The 18,297-nt window shown below is 36.0% G+C and overlaps 1 protein-coding gene across 1 annotated transcript in view; it reads right to left on the bottom strand.

Moving 5' to 3' along the window:
* Positions 1–632: 632 nt before the first annotated feature.
* The window catches only part of sorcs3a (sortilin related VPS10 domain containing receptor 3a), a 240,313-nt gene continuing 222,648 nt past the window's right edge, over positions 633–18,297 (bottom strand). Inside the window, exons 23-27 of the mRNA XM_084096471.1 lie at positions 12,169–12,300; positions 10,981–11,080; positions 6,915–7,020; positions 5,631–5,773; positions 633–1,287 (exon numbers count right to left, since the gene is read on the bottom strand). Of these exons, the coding sequence (XP_083952597.1) occupies positions 1,229–1,287; positions 5,631–5,773; positions 6,915–7,020; positions 10,981–11,080; positions 12,169–12,300 (540 nt within the window). The 3' untranslated portion in view covers positions 633–1,228. The remainder of the gene's footprint in view (positions 1,288–5,630; positions 5,774–6,914; positions 7,021–10,980; positions 11,081–12,168; positions 12,301–18,297) is intronic.

The raw sequence follows: 18,297 nt of genomic DNA on the forward strand, positions 1-18,297 counted from the left end.
TTCAACCACTTCTGTCCTGATTTCTTCAAGAGGAGGGTCTATGGGCGGGTAAATGTATGGGTTTTTGTTATAGATCTTTCGATCAAATGGACAAAATAAGCTTGCGCAAATTACACATAAATTCGCTTTAAGACAACAGATAAACAAGGAGAGCAGCAGCTTTCGTTTCTGCTCTGACAGCTGCAAGACCACGCCGAACGCTGTGAGTGTGTGTTAGAAATCAGGAATGGTGAGAGAACATTGTGCTTGGTGTGTTTTTCGTCTTCAAACCAAACTCGGGTCTCCAGCTGTCAAACTTTAAATCCTGTCTGGCTAGCGCGCTTCCCATAGTGTTCATGCATTAGATCAGTAGACGGAGAGTAGGAGGTCTTTTGTGGCTGTTTGAACGCATTCGACCACATGAGCGTCTACACTACGGAAGCAATTCGGTCGAATGTGTTTTTGACTACCACTGGAAGTGGTCGAAAGTGGACAAGCTCAAAACGTTTTACACCCCGTTTACACCTGTATTTAGCGTCGTCCACTTGTGATCCGATCGACCAAAACGCATCTTAATACCAGGTGTAAACAGGGCCATAGAGAGGGATTTAAACACTGTTGGCTTTTTTTTTTGTTTGTATTTTTTTGTTGTTGTCTCAGCTGCAATTTTGCTCCCTCAGTTCAAGCTATAACAAATATAAAAATGCGATGACCTACTGAAGAGATTAAAAACATAAAAATTAAGTTAATATAGCCACTAAAAGCACCCTTCACAATGTGTGAAAATCAGTTTGAACAGTTGGCTTAAGTTGTGACCCAACAAAATCACAGTTTTTGAAACTAAAAGACACTTTTTCCCCAATTTATATTCATCTGAAAAACTGACTCAGACTAACAAGCGTAGTTCAATGATGCACAAAGGAAATGTACTGAGAGAAGTTTAGTGGCTTTTCCCACAACGTCTGCGATTTTGTTCTGTATTTAGAACGGACCATTTGGAATTTCAAAAGTTGGTCAATTCCTAAGCATGTTTTCGGTGACTTGTACTGTAGTTAAGTCTATTCTTCTTTTCCACAGATCGTAACAAACAAGACATCCATGCAAATCTGAGCTCCTTAGAAAACTATTAACAATGACAGTGTTTTGAAATTACAAAAAAAGCAAAGGAGGAAAACTGTCAACCTTTAAAATTGTGATACCTCTGTACACATTTTTACAATACACCTCCATCTTTTTTTTCCTGATGTTTTCAGACACTCGTGCAGTTCGGGATCTCCCTTGTGCTTTCACAGGTGTTGATCACTCCACCTACGTGTCAAAGACAGAAATGACACATTAGCCTTCATAATTCAACAAATCAAAATTCACTATTTTCTCAACAAATGTCCTTAAAGCTGCAGTCCGTAATTTTTCCTCTTTGTCGCCATCTCTGTTCGAAATCTGCAATTGCAGTTATTCGAGGAATTATCAACTTTACGTGAGTTGTGCCTCGGCACGGTTTTGAGGAGAATGTGCGGCTGCCAGTCACCGCGCCGGTGTGGATACTGTCATTCGCAATCACATATTCTACTTTTTGGAATTATGACCAACATAAGAATTTTCACCACAAAATGTCATCTGAACAAGTAACATCCACTTTTGTTCTGACCAACTAAGGGAAAAAAGCAGGAAATCACGTTGATTAAATCTAACGATCGCTTATCATATCATGTCAAACCGTGCAAATTATACTTTGTTCTCAAATTGGTAATGTTAACAACATCAGCATTGACTTTCTCCACCTCTGAAACAACTCTGTTTTCAAGTTGAATATATGGTTTTTCTACATGCATAGCGAATGCCATTTCACGTTATCTCTAAATGCTTGATTATATACCCAACTATATATTACTCATCAATAAATTAACAGACTGAAAGTTTTCTAGTATTAGACTCATTAAAAATTGATCCTGGTGAAGGGAAGCAAATGAATGTAAAGCAGGCTGGAAACTGAACCATTAAGTAAGAAATCAAACAAAAAATACAAATGCCCCCCCCCCCCCATTAAACACCCACAGAAACAGTGGTGGGATTTATTTTCTGCATGGCACCGAATGTTGCATGTTTATTTATCACAGTTGTTGTTATCACACTGACCCCAATTTGACCCCTTTTATAGTTTAATCAGTGCTCTTTTATAATCACTGCTTAACAGCACCAATTAAATATTAATTTGCAGTTATTAAGCAATTACATGATCACAGAAGCATCCACTCGGGAAATAAGGACACTTGGGCCCAATGTAGATAGTTCTCATTAGCATGCATTACGTGTCAGATTATAAACTCTTCTGATTCCAAAGGGTGTTTTTGTTCTGATAGTTTTCACTGTGTAATTCTGAAAGCTTACTGATTCATATTTTTAGTGGAAAAAGGAGCGTCACGGAAAATCTCGCCACCGCAACAGTAGTTTTATAATAGTACACAGGTCTGTGGCTCAGATGTTCTTGAGGCTGAAAATTACTAACCCTGAAAAAAAAAATAACTTTATTTTTTTCTTATTCTTAAGAACTATTAAGCCTAAGAGTGCTGGAAAAGGAAAAGTATTCATGTTTCCTGAAAAAGTCATGGCAACATATTTTTCCATTACTTTAACTCATTAAAATAATTCAAGCAATTTCAAGTTATATAAGAATCAACTCAATATTTTTAAGTCAGTTTAATTTACGTTGAAATCCCAAGTTATCAGCTAATTTATTTACTCTTAAAAAATGAAGGCAGCAACTGAACTTTGCCTTTAAAAAGTTAAATAGTCAACAGGTGAATGGGATCATTAATCAAACACAATGGGAAATTAAGGCTGTGTCCAAAATCATCCCTATACTCTAAATAGGCCACTGTTTGAGGGGACACCCATTTGTAGTGGTGTCCGAAAGCATAGTGGACATTATTGAGTGAACTCATTCAATCCCACAATGCACCGCAATAACGAGTGTACAATTGATGTACTCTCAACGGCTAGAGAATACCCAATTTTCCAAACTGCTGGTCCAATGTGGGTACACCGTAATATCATACAGGTGTAAATTCCTTTTTGATTGATTATAAAAAATTGTAATCAAGGTTTATACATGCTAGTTCCATGGCAGAGTATGAAGGTAAAAGAGTAGCAAAACTCAAGAGCACGTAGATTTGAATTTGAGAACTTGTACAATAAATATTCGTACTTGTACGTGAACATTTACACTCATAGCTCTAATGTGAAAACCTGTGAAATCTGAAGTTGAATGTTGAAATTTGCACTCGCAGACAATAGTCACAAACTTGTATTCTGAATTTGAAGCTGCAGACAAGTAGTCACAAATGTGTAAAATGCCATTCACAGAAATACAATGACAGACACAAACTTATATATTTGCATTTAATCTTACATTCACATTCGCAGTACAACCTCAATTAGGCACTTGCAACTTCTCAAATCTGTCACTGCAATTTAAAATTTCGCGCCTTGATTTTTGCTACTCTTTTCGCGATATATTAGGTGCAAAACTAACTTGTGCACTTGAAACTCAGTGGCGGCGAGAGAGACAGGGGGGCGAGAGCGAGGGTGTTCAAAGGAGCCGTTTTATTGGTTGGCGCCCACATTGGAGCGTTGAGTGTAAATGTTCATGTACAAGTACGAATATTTATTGTACAAGTTCTCAAATTCACATCTACTTGCTCTCGAGTTTTGCTACTCTTTTACCTTCATAGTAGAGTTCAAGATAAATCTTTTCATTACTACTGGAGATGCCAGTTTGCTACAGTAAGTTTCAGATGATTATTAAACGGCAAGCACAAACTGTGCAAAAGCCCTTCCGGCGCACTCAGTGTCCAAATTCACTCACTCGTTTTCATTCACTCCTTCAAGTGGACTATATTAGTGGAGTAATATAGGGAATAGTGAATGAGGGTTAGAGGGTGACACGGGAGTGGATTTTCAAACCTCTCCCGTCCCACTCCCACAAAAAAAATCCTGTCCCGTCCCAATCCCACGAAAAAACATCCAATCCCGTCCCAATCCCAGAAGAATGACTCCTATTCCCTCCCACTCCCGTGTTGTGTTTTTTTGACCGGAATCTGTCAGTTACAGTAAAAAAAAAAATGCATCACAATAAGTGTATTGTGATTGTCACTAACATTTTAGTAACTCAACTGATTTTTATTAGGTTTAGTGACAACATGTTACAATGTTTACATGGTACAATTTCTGGTAAGCTACGCTTTTTTATTATTTCAATTCAATTCAGTTATTGTGATTTGATATAATATTGACTCATTTGGATAAATATTAGGTAGGCTACACAAGATAGGCGTTATTTTTTCTCAAGAAAAAAACAACTCACCTAATGCTGTAAACATAGAGCCCTATCAGCTGGTAGTAGGCTATTATTTAAGGTTAAAAATAACTCAAATTAAATATAATGCGTTTTTTTTTATTATTATAATAACAACTTTATTTAATGATACAAGTAAAAATATAATAAATATGTAATATAGAACACATATTTAGCAAAATACTCTCTATAGCTATTTTTTTTTTCTTGCCAACTATGTGCTATAGCCTATATTATGTTCATTAAATGGCTTTCCTGAGGTAAATGTGACCTTGTTCTCCAGCTATGTTATTGACCTCTTCACGCTGATGAAAAACACTGATTGATCGATATTATGTATGAGGAATATACATTTCGGTAAGTTGTACTGTATCTTTCAACAGTGTCCATTCGTCTTTATTAACTATTAGCTAGTAGAGATGATCGGTTCACGTGCGCTAGGGATCTGTCACGTAACATTTACAAGCGCCAAAACGGTATTTATTGTTTGAATTTCATAATAAAATTGACAGAATCTGAGAGCTGAGATTTTTTTATATCATAAAGTAACCTGCTCTGTCTAGTCTGTCGGTCTCCGTGTCCTCTTTGCTTTGCGATTTTTCTGTGCGTGAGAAAATGGATGTAATGTGTGGCGTGAGAGCGTGTGAAAAGCGTGTGTCTCATGCGTGTGTGGAACACGTCATTCACTTTACCAGCCACACCAAAGCAAACAGGAGAGCATAAAGAGAAAGGGCAAATATAATTTAGTTCAAAATTTAAATATAGAGTTTATTTATAGAAACTGTATATATACGATTCCCGGTCCCGCCCACTCCCGCTGATATTTTTTCCTGTCCCGTCCCAATCCCGTGATTAATAGTGATTTTGTTTCCCATTTTTTTAATGTCAAAAAATGTCAGCCTCTAATGAGGGTATAGGGGACGATTTTGAACACAGCATAGATCAAACTTAGAATGACACAAACAAACACACCAAACAAAACAAAACATAATCCTGACATGGTCCAGCCGTGTTGACTTCGCCAATTCCTGTGTAATTTTTTTTTTTGTGACTAACCGACTTTGGTCGACTAAGCCTTTTCTCATCGACTATTAGGGGCAACCCTAATTCAAGTATTTTTTTCTACTACATATAGTTGGCAATTTTTTATTTTTATGTGTACTTTTTACTATAAAAATGTCAGGTTTATGCTTAAAACAAGAATAAGAAAAAAGCTATTTGACAATGCAGTAAGAAAAATATGCATTTTCTCTGATGTTTTTTAATAATTGATTGATTTTCTAAGCATTTCACTCACGTTTGGCACGGGCCTCCAGCTCTTTCTCCATCAACTCACTCAGGGTGATTTTGGGTGTGGCGTCACTCTGGCCCACCGTATTGATCATCTCCTGCTCTTTCTCATGGTTTACCTCCGCGTAGATGTTAATCCAGGGGATTTTTCTGCATAAGTTTTTGTTAGGAAAAAAAACAAACATTGTGTTTAAAAGGTGTAGTGTAATTTCTGTGCACTACTAGTGCCACCAAATGAAGTTGCAATCTGTTCTGTTTGAGAAGATATTCAGAAATCAAAATCATCTCAAATCAAATTACCAAAACAGACAAATGTGAACAAATATGTTTGATTTTGCGCCCATTTCAGTAGCAAATTGGCATAACACGCATGACAACACAAGGTAAGGGCTGTGCACATGCAAACTTGTTAATCTGCAATATAACAAGTTGTTAAATACTATGTGAGTGCAAGTGCAATCCTTCATTGTATTCCTGAAATAATGATTGCTGAGTATATTTAATAACTTCTGGAGGAGAAGTTGCACAGGCAATCAGAGGTAGAGAGAAGCAAAATACATCGCCTTGATAACGCTGTGACAACCCGGAAAAAAATACAGCAATGTATTAGTAATTCCCCCAAATTCCATGGTGTACTTTTCCAACACACAAACCAGACTGTAATGTGTTTGCCATTTTCTGAGCTCACTTTTCATTTTTATGAATTAGAAATGCCCCCCCAGCCCATCCCATCCCATCCCATCCCATTTTTTCCTCTTCAAATTACTATTAATTTTGTAAGCTAATTGCTTTGTTTTTCCAAGTGTAACATTTCCATAAATATGCTTCCTTTTTAAATTACTTGGGGGGGGGGGGGGGTGAAAAAAATATATCCATTATTAATGATTGTTTCAACATTTCCCTGAGTCTTTTCCATTTGAATTATTTTGAGACCAAATAAATTATTCAAATCATTACAAAACAGTTTTCCAGTAGAGGAACCACGGCTGCATATTAAACAATCCATTGATATTTTCCTGCACTTTCACAGGACGTTTTTTTTTTTTTTTTTTCAAATGTTTCTATCATATGCAAACTAATAACTAGATCTCACAACTATCATGAGTAAAAATAGCACTGCCTGATGCAAAGGAAAGTCGCTCCTGATACCGTCCCATCAAATCTTACTTTATCTTTATATATAGATAAACAGAAACGAGAACTATGGTGTGCATGAAAAGAAATGAAGTTCAGTTGCTGGAGTCCTGGTAAAAGGAATGTGTCATAATAAAAACTGTTTGCATGGATATACCTCTTAAATTTGTAGATGAGAAATACAGCTAAACCCAAAAACACCACCGACAGAAGCATCAGCATAGCAGAACTGCTGTGTCTTGGGATGGAGTCAACCAGAGGAGCTGTGACAAAGACAAAAACAAGAGTTAATGCACACCGTCTCTTTTTTATAAGAAAAAAACAAACTCATATATCTTTCAGATCTTGCTTTATATGTACAATTCAATTGTTGGGTCACTAAGATTTTTTTTTTTTTAAAGAAGTTATTATTTTTATTAAGCTAAGCTTTTATTAAGCTTTGATCAATTAAATTGATCAAAATTGACAGTAAAACTTTTACATTGTTACTTTTTTTATTTCAAATAAATGCTGTTCTTTTCTACTTCCTATTCATCGAAGAATCCAAAAAAAAAAAAAAAAAAAAAACTAGCATGGTTTCCACAAAAATATTAAACACCACGACTGTTTTCGACATTGATAATAATAAGAAATGTTTCTTAGAGCAGAAAATCAGCATATTATAATGATTTCTGAAGGATCTTTTGACACTGAAGACTGGAGTAATGATGCTGAAAACACAGGAATAAATTACATTTTAATGTACATTAAAATAGAAACCAGTTCTTTCAAATTGTAATAATATTTCACAATATTACTGTTTTTACTGTATTTTTGATCAAATAAATACAGCCTTGGTGAACATAAGAGACTACTAAGAGAAATCTTACTGTCCCCAAGAATGTTAACGGTGTATATTTTCGAATCTTTTATAACTCTTTTAATATAACTTACTATATATAGGGCTGTGACGGTGGCAGTTTTTTTACCACCGCGGTGGTTAATGGACCAACTACCGGCAGTGGTGCGGTGGTTGCGGGTTGTTTTGAAATAATAATAAATAAAAAAAATTGTTTATTTGAGCAATTCCGTCAAAGACACAACACACTAAAGCCTGTATAGCATTGGAATAAATATCAGTAAATAATGGTAACTTAAATAATATAATAAAGTAAAATCTATTTAAAAAAAAAAAAAAAAACTGTTTTATATTTCCACACAAAGACATAGGCTATGTTTCACATAGCCTACCGCTCTGCACTTTGAGAGGGATGTTGGAAACGAGCAGGAAAGAGACCATCAATCTTTTTTCTGATATCTTCATGTTTTCTACTTGTTGTAAATGGTCGGAAGAGCGAATTTTATCCTCCACAAGGGCAAGACATTTAGGCTATGTTTGATTTTGCGCTGGCAAAGCGAAACTAAAATCACCCGCGCGTTTGAAACACGGTTTACAAATAAACTTGACGTGCCGCCTTACCATGTCTAATAACAAGCACAAACTGTGTTAAAAAGAATTCGACGTGCACGTAAAAATGTAGGCTACAGAAAAGAATACGAATATAATAGGCTTAATTGAAAGCGAACAAAGGAAGAAACGTTTATAATCCCCTTAGAAAATGGGTGAGACGCGACTGAAGATTTGGAAAAAGAAACAAGAGATTCCATGCAGGTATGAGTCACGATTATGAATGTGTCAAATATAGCAAGGAGACATTTTAATTGTTTATTAATAAACTAGTGTTTTCTGTGTCAGTGTCGGCTGCAAAGATTAAGTTGGCGATGCTGACTCGACATCTTCGCAGTGAACGCGCCTATAGAGAGAAATGCACACTTCAATACGGATAAGCAGAGTAGGCTAGTCGGTTTCTTTTCGTTTTGAAAATTGTTTTGTTTAAAAGTAGATAATTCAAGCTATCTATATGGAATAACTAATGGAATATTGTTAAATTCGCTGATAATCGGGTGACCAGATCGCAAACCAGAATTCAAAGCCGACAAAGCTTAAATTTATGGGCTCACGCACAACTCTCTCATTCGTCATAAATCCCAATGTTTCCATGGCTGCGATGTGACATTTATTTGCTAATCTATTATTTCTTTTGTAAACAAAGCTTTGTGCTTCACTCGTGTCATAATATTAATGTAAAACAGCATTCAAATACAAAAAAATTGTTTAGACGGACCACCGCCGGTGCTACTCAGCCACCGCGGTGGCGCGGTTGTCAAGTTTACCGGCACAGCCCTAATATATAATTTTTGTGTAAATATTAAAATGCTTTCTCCTATTCCAGCTTAATATTCAGAGAATAATTTGCTTTCAAAACATTGCCGTGTTTTAGCATCCCAACCCATCAACATTGTCTCGACCAATAGTGTGAGTTTGGGACTGGACTATCTGATGGTTTGACCAGTGGCGGATGGGAATTGTTCGAGAAATGAACTTGAAAACAAAACCTCCTGGTGATGCAAGTGGCATAGATACTACACACTTCAGCTTTTAAAAGACCTTTAATATAATTTCAACAGCACAATATTTGCAAGAGGATTCACTGCTAATTTTGTCAAATAACAATATCGTCTGAACAATATCCGTTTCAGAACAAAATGTACCAGTCTAAAAATGGCAATTCATGCAGATCTAATACCTTTTATTTCAAGTGAAGTAAAGAACTGAACTTGAATCGCATCTCCTGTGACAATTTCCACAAAACTTCTTCCACTCTCCCAGAGGGACTTCTGCCAATTGTTGGCATGCCTTCAAAATTGTTCATTGGTGCTTTACACCCACTGACTGTATATTTCCCCCATGACTATGCTGTTGAAAGATAGCTCCATGAATCCTCTGACCTTTCAGAAAGAATCTTGAATGCTTTCCAGAACTTTGGCTATGAAAGCGAGAAAAGAAATGGGCAAAGGAGGCGGCCAATGTTTTGCTGTAAAAATGGTTAATAGCACAGACCATGAGTCACAGTAAGAGAGCGTTTACTCTCTACAACTCAATGCTATTATCGCTACAAGAAATTAGTAACCATTATCACATGGCTGGCACAGAATAGTAAAGGTATATGTGGCACATGGCGGAGTACAAGATGGATGATGATGAATATAGGCTAAATTAGAACGAATTCAGTAAAAGCACACCAGACATCTTTTTATTTGGGATTCTGGTTCCAATTCAAATTATTTATTCATTTGGCCCATGTTTTATCCAAAAATTGTGTGTTTCCTGGGAATCAAACACATGACTGTTTCTACCACTATAATGAAGGTAATATATTTCTGTCATAATTTCAAGTTCTCTCATTCATTCTAAGACGTGCAGAACATGCAGACTTTATATTTAAACAGCAGTTTCATAATCACAGATGGCCTCCATATTGCAATTTGAATTTGATTAATTGTACAAGCCTAATTTTTGATTTATGAATCCAATTCGGTGGCATTCTTATACAGTATATCCGTTTTAATGACTGGGATCCACAATTCCATCCATGATTTCTATATACCAAAAATCACAGGGCCCTACATATTCTTCTAGTTTAGCTATAGGAAGCGATTCCAGTTCATTTGTTACCCGACATATTCCTTAGTGAATAAACAACACTATATTGAATAATTTTTGCCTGGATTATCATGCTATGAACAATGAGTCACTAATTAAACTGATTTAATGACAATCATACTGACTTGCAGTTCAGTGAGTAAGTGAGTGAATGATTCAATGAGCTGAACTGAATATCAAGATTGAGATTCTTCATGAGTGATTTTGAATCAAATTGCACAAAAGAAAATTTGGTTATAGTGTTTTGCAACAAGTCCAATCATTAAAAAAAAAAAAAAAAAAAAAATCTTATTCAAAAGCTGGCCCAATAAAACAAAAGACCAGAAAATCTACTTCTATTCAGGGGAGACTTTTTCTCTACGTTGAATGTGAGAAAATCTTGCAAGCCATGATTGCTGGAGAGCAATTATCCAATTATCTTCCATAAGGCTTTCAGCATCACTAGTGGAGTATAAAAGCCCAATCTTTCAACAATTTATAGTGCTGACAAGCTTCTGGTCTCAAAAAAGCAATCAACGAAATTACTCTAGGGAACAGTATATGGCACCCAACAGAAGCTAGAGTGGGAGATCAACTGAAATACCACTAAGGTAATCAAATAAAAGCAGTCACGCACTTCAGTCATCAACTAAATCATGCCGAAACAGCTACAAACAATATGTTTTCAACAGTCTGTTACCTAAAGTTAATTGCGTGATGTAAACGATGACCCGGGAGCCAGGTTTCAACTCGAACTCCAGCGAGATCTGATTCAGTGCATTGACCAGGATTTCTGATATCTAGGAAAAGAAAACAGCATTCAGAAGAGTTATATACAGACTTCAGAAATGCGAGTGCCGCTTGCCAGGTTGCTTGCCATTTTGCATGTATGCAGTTGCTAAGGTGGATTAAAAAAATAAATAATAATAATAATCTGTGCTGAATGTTCGGCAGTAGATAATAGACCATATACGCATCTATAAACAGGATTCTGCACTCTTGTGTGTATCAAATACAAATCCTACTTAGACATTACAGTGGAGATGATGCACAATGTCAGATTTTGATAAACTGCAGTGTGACACTCATCCACAAGCAAGCAACTTCAGACTATGCTGCGCTATATCCAGTTTCTGTCATGTCATGTCATCCATGTCATATTCACTGTGTGTACTGTATGTAAAATTGGCATTGCCTGATCTTTATTTGAGAATATCTGTATCCCAGTGTGCACAGACTTACCAGATTATTGAGTGCACTGCACTGTTGGTTGGTTTACTTGCTTTTTGTTCATGATTTTAAAAATTCATTGCATTTTAAAATGCACTGAAAATGCATAAATCTGTTTATTTCTAAGATTTTTTTTAAATTGATAAAATTCTCAATTTATTATTAAATGATTATTTCAATTAGTAAATTATTTTCGAAAATTATTTTCAAAAATATTATGTTATAAATGTTACTGCAGAAATTGTTATGCTTGTGTTATTTACTATTGTAAATGTATTAATTTATGTATTAAATGATCTGATACTATAACTATAGTTATAATGCTTTAAAAATCACTACTAATACACATTTGAACCTCAAAAGTGTATTGAATTTAGAAGTCCCTACTGTAAATGTCCTTGTCATGTAAGCCTAATTAGACACTAGTATTTCTGCTATTATCACAGAGATAATTTTGCATTTAAGGTGAAAGAAAATAGGTAAAAATGTCATACAATCCCCTTAGGGAATATTTTTGACGCATCGTCTCCTTTATGCGGTGACACTTACTTTCATTGTAGCCCCAGGTAGAAGCTGCTCTTTTATTCTGATAAAGGTCCATCATTCTCAAGCGCATTTCAACCTTGACCATTAAAATTTGCATCAGATCACATCTAACCTGCTCCAGATCCTCCTCTGTCCGTTTCCTGCCATCCGATTGGTTCCGAGGAGGCAGCAGGAAGAGTTCCGCAGCAGTCGGAATGCCAGGAAACACGGCCACCAGCAGCTGTTCTTCTGGAACGTCAGCGACCTGGACAAAACAACACTAATTACATAAGCCTCAATGATTTATATGTTACCATCTCCTGCATTTATGAGGGTTACATTAATTTTAAACAAGGCTTCCAGTAAATCAGATTTGATGTATAGCCTACAGAATGAATCCCAGCCAAGAAATTATTAGACGCACGCGGTTATACACACATTGAATTCCTAAAAACCTCAATCAATATCTTTGTCAGAGAGCCACTACAAAAACTCAAAGGTCTAGACGTTATGGGCTGCCACAAAGCCAATAAAGGGAAGCCCACCATAGAGATACTCACTAAAGGCCATTTCCCTCATAAAGAGGAAATTATCCCACCTCAGGTAAATAATCTTTGTTTTATCTGCCACTACCACGCAGGGCTCAACCGGTTATAAAACAATAGCTCAAGAATAGACAGCCTGAGTATAATTTACAATGAGCAATGTGTCCAGAGCCGAAGCAGTCTTACGAATCAATACTCAGAGTCTAAGTTTGGACTCACCGCTGCAATATTGGAGAAAAAAAAAAGCCCTGGGGCTCATTGAAGGATTCAGTCTATGTGCAACTGCTACTGATATTCCTAATGATTAATGCACATCTCCAAACTCCAGCCTTTATTTCTTTCTCAACACGCTAGATTCAACACACACACCTTCCATTGGCGAATTAAGGCCTAGAAAGGCAATTAGACAGCAAAGGAGAGACATAACGTTGCAGGGCTCTTAATTACACCCTATAATAGCTTAAGAGTCATTGTTGTAATTAAATCTCTTAATGTCAAAACATTCTCTTCCCAGACCGAAGAACTGTGGAATAACATTAAAAGGCACAGACGCAATAATCCATTATAGTTGTTATTAAAGAGGTTGTTTAGACATCTGTTGTGTTTTCCGTCATTGTAGTCCATCTTTCCCCATTTAAGTCCATTTTTGCTGTAATATTGACTCTCCACCAGAATGCAAATAAAGCTTTACGGGCAGATTTAAACAATTCAACACTTCTGTTTGTTTACAACTTGTTCCAGTATTTTTCATTCAGATGTATAGTGCTATTAAAAGAAATGCATTATTGTCATCTTTACAACAGAGACCATCCATTGTGTAAATGCTTCCTTAGACGTAAAACCATCAATGTTAAAGTCCTTTTTTAGAGCACAGGATTCACAGATAAACAATTTACTGAGAATTATTATAAATGAACAAATAAGCATGAACTGTTTTTTTTTTTTTGCTGAAGAATGTGCAGACGAGCACTCTGGACATGCTAAGAGTTCATAATAGGTAAATGTGGTGCAAATGGAAATTCAGTTCCTCCACATTCGGAAAATGTCTTCCTGTTACTGGAGAAACTACATTTACATTTGCACCACATATATATTTACCAAATATTATAAAAACATATACAGTTCAAAGGTTTGGGGGTAGACTTTTTAAAATGCTTTTTAAAGTCTCTATATTTGATAAAAAAATACAGTAAAAACAGCAATATTGTGAAATATTATTACAATTTAAAAAAGCCGTTAGAAATTTGAATATATTTTAAAATGTAATTTATTCCTGTGATGGCAAAGCTGAATTTTCAGCATCATTACTCCAGTTTTCAGTCTGTCGAAAACAATTGGGCTGTTTAATATTTTTGTGGAAGCATTTTTTATTTTATTTTGATTCAGGATTATTTAATCACATTTGATCAATTTATTGCAGAATAAAAGTATTAATGTCTTTAAAATAAATCTTACTCAACCCAGTCTGTTTCCATGTTTTATGGGGACTTTCCATAGACATACATATTTTCATATGACACAAACTGTATATTCTACACTGAAAAAAGTGTTGGATTTACATGATTTAATCATGTAAATCGGTCCCACATGAATCAACAAACAAACATAATTTGTTCACGTAATTTCAACATTACGTAATTAAGTCATTTTTAAGAGACCCAATTAAGAAGTATCAAAGTAATTGTATAGGTTCCCTGACAGAATTAATTAATAAATATTAGTTAGCAATAGCACATATTACCATGCTACGTGCTAAGCATTACTCCTTGAGCAAAGCAGAAATAACATGCACTGTACCAGTCCGCAGCCTAAGCAAATGCGCCACTCTTCTCCACAATGGAGATTAAAACAGTTCTAATAATTCCAACATAATTGAACATTAAACACTGTTAAACACTATTAAGTCTCCCCCTTTTCTCGTCTAGCTCAAAAACACATAAAATAACACTTAATTGCAACATTTTGACTCTCCTCATTAAGAGCCAATCAAAGCATGCTGGGAATTACAGTTTCAGCTAAAATTATTTTCAAGTGCTTGATTGGTTCACATTCACTCTAAATAATTTAATATAGTCGATTGCGCATTTTAGAGAATTACATTAATTGAAAGCACAAAGAAATCAAGTTTAGAAGAGAGACACAATTTTGTTGCGTAGATAGCAAATAATATGATGGAGTAAATTGGACAAAATGTTTGCAGTGTATCCCCTGTTAACGTTTGTAATACGTGTGTGATTTTGGGAGAGTGATACTTGGGTATGTTATGTGTTGCGTACTTGCTCTCTTCTTTCTCTCTCTCCCTTTGGCAGGCTGCTAATTGGGATCCAGCTGAGTGAACGTCACAGGGATCCCAAACATAATGCACTCATTGCATTGAGCTTCGTGACACACTTCCGTTTTGAAATACAACTACGGTAATTTATTTACTTACGGTTCTGTATCTACGATTCACGTCTTTTCAACGTGCTGTAGTCACCTAGTTGACTAAACGCCACCCAAAATGAGTGTCCGCAAGATGATTTAAAAATGTGGACATTTACAGAGACAGGAGAAGAAGTAAAAAAAATATATATATATACAGTGCAATGCATAAGTGAATACACCCATGCTAAAGTTGACTAAAAAGAGGAATAAAAAATCATATTTTGGAAATTGAACTTAATGCCTTAATTTAAAAAAATAGGAAAAATCCAACCTTTAAGGACACCAATTTTCTTTGTGAATGAATAATGTATCATAAATAAATAAATGTTCTTCCTTAAAATACATGGTGCATAAGTGAGTACACCCCTATGTTAAATTCCCATAGAGGCAGGCAGATTTTTATTTTTAAGTATTTTTTTTTTTTTTAGGATACTATGCATCCTGATAAAGTTCCCTTGGCCTTTGGAATTAAAATAGCCCCACATCATCACATAGCCTTCACCATACCTAGAGATTGGCATGGGGTACTTTCCATAAGATCATCTCTCAATGCAAATCAAACTAGCTTTTAGGCTAACTGAAATAAAATCATGCCAATCTCTAGGTATGGTGAAGGCTATGTGATGATGTGGGGCTATTTTAATTCCAAAGGCCAAGGGAACTTTATCAGGATGCATAGTATCCTAAATTTAAAAAAAAAAAAATACTTAAAAATAAAAATCTGCCTGCCTCTATGGGAATTTAACATAGGGGTGTACTCACTTATGCACCATGTATTTTAAGGAAGAACATTTATTTATTTACGATACATTATTCATTCACAAAGAAAATTGGTGTCCTTAAAGGTTGGATTTTTCCTAATTTTTTAAATTAAGGCATTAAGTTCAATTTCCAAAATATGATTTTTTATTCCTCTTTTTAGTCAACTTTAGCATGGGTGTATTCACTTATGCATTGCACTATATATATATATATATATATATATATATGTTTTCAATAAAATTAAGTTATTTGCTTAATTTTGTGTTTTGTTGCTTTTCTGGATCAGGGTATTGAAGTGACCGTCAGTCTTTTTTCGTTATATGTTCATAACACCCCTAAGCCAACATGTAACCACTACACAACCTTCACACAAATCATTATGCATAAAAAAAAAAAAAATTTAATTAAAAGAAAATATATATATGATTTATAAGCTGCTTTCCTCATGGCCCCATGAGATCTATCTATCTATCTATCTATCTATCTATCTATCTATCTATCTATCTATCTATCTATCTATCTATCTATCTATCTATCTATCTATCCATCCATCCATCCATCCATCCATCCATCCATCCATCCATCCATCCATCCATCCATCCATCCATCCATCCATCCATCCATCCATCCATCCATCCATCCATCCATCCATCCAGTATCCATCCAGTATCCATCCATGTATGTATGCATATGTATGCACGGATGTATGGACATACACGGATATATATATAATTTTTACACTTTCTCTTTCTCACAAAAGGACTCACTTTTCAATGCAATTGCAATGAATGAGGTCTGAGGCTATTAAGCTTTCGTCACCTCTGGATGCAAAATATTGTGAAGTAAAAACGTGTTTTCATGATTGATCATTGATGTCACAAGTGCTCAGGGATCCCTAGTGCAATGAGAGTCACACTTGCAGCATTTCCTATTGTCTCCATTACATCAATGAATGTGGAGAAAAGCCTAAAATAATAAAGACAACTTATCATTGGTACTTCTTTCAGTATCAAAGTGTTTGTGATGCAAGTCCTGTGTTGACTGAGGCACTGGCTCTGCCTTTAACCCCTCTATTCTCATCTCCTCAGGCTGTTAGAGCGCTATCGCCCCGGTGCACCAGAACAGACAGCCGCTCCACTCACCTCGCATGCCCACTGCCTCAAACAGCCATCTTAAATGGACCTTGACTTTGATTATGTCTGAGCCTCGCTCTCCCTCTCTTTTTAATACACTGAGCTATTTATCATCGGCAGTATGGATAAAGTGTATCTGCTACCTCTAGGGCACTACAGGGTGTGTTTTATATGCAAGAGGATAAATGAAAGGAACGAGGAAAAGCTTTACCTCTTTACCATGAGAGCTCAATATTAAGCCATCAGGCTTTGAACTTGATGCTGAAACAAAGGGGGGGAAAAGTTGGAAGAGGACGGTTTTACTTCTGGAGAATTCTGGGTAAATCCATTTGAGGCCAGGAACCCAGACTGGCAGATAATGAGAGAGAAAGAGCGCATGTGGAAGACGGAGGTGCACGTTACGAGCATATGTGAGATCAGTAACCTCTTTGTGCTGAGATATTCTGACCTTGTTCTCTGGCTTTGAGATTCCAAGGCTTTGTTCTGTATGAGGGAGTTTAGATTTAATTGAGATATTTAGGGATTGTTTTTGTGCATGTCTGAAATAGAGAGACAATATGAATGGCTTGATAAGAACAGTCTTGATATTTCAACAGTCTTTTTGATCAAATACCTTCAATAGCATTAAAAAAAATCTCACTGCCACAAAACTTTTTGTATAACATTACAAATAAACGACTGCAAAATTATTGGGCATAAACAGATTAACCCCTCATCCCCCATCCCAACATTCTTCCCAAAGTTACATCTTATACATCTTAACTTCAACTATCAAGAACAGTATAAACATCCCAAACGTATCCTGCTCTGTTATTAATATAGCATACACATTTTAAAAGGGCTGGGATTCACTGCCACTTGGAAAGACACTGATATTGAGCTGAGACGGTCCCAGGGTTGGACTGACAGCTCAGGTACATGTGTCTGTGCACGGTGTAGTGTTAATGCATCGACCAGCAGTGGGTTCAATCTCTCTGTCAGCACTGAGAGTCACAAGAGCTCAAAACAGTGCCGTTGTCCACACACACACACACACACACCACAGAGGGACTGTCAGAACAGCAAGCCTTTACACCACCCAAACACTTCCCTAGTAGACAATGAATTACTCCTGCTGAGTGCCATTTGCTGGCTAGTTCACAAGAGCATTTATGCAAATCGGTTTACGCCGCCTACAAAATATGTGCTGAACACAATTTGCTTGACCTTGTGGGTCAGTTCTGAGTGCTAGGTGAGTACTAGATATACTTTACTACTGCTTCACTCCACCACTGTGATCTAGACATCTGAATTGGCTCTTCAAAATATTCTTGTCTACATGTCTATTTTGGATATATGCCCTGTTATAATTTCTGCCATAATTAGGAATAGGAAAATTGCACACAAATCTCTCCTTAA

This window comes from Abramis brama, assembly GCF_963993115.1.
Source record: "Abramis brama genome assembly, chromosome: 2".
NCBI lineage: Eukaryota > Metazoa > Chordata > Actinopteri > Cypriniformes > Leuciscidae > Abramis > Abramis brama.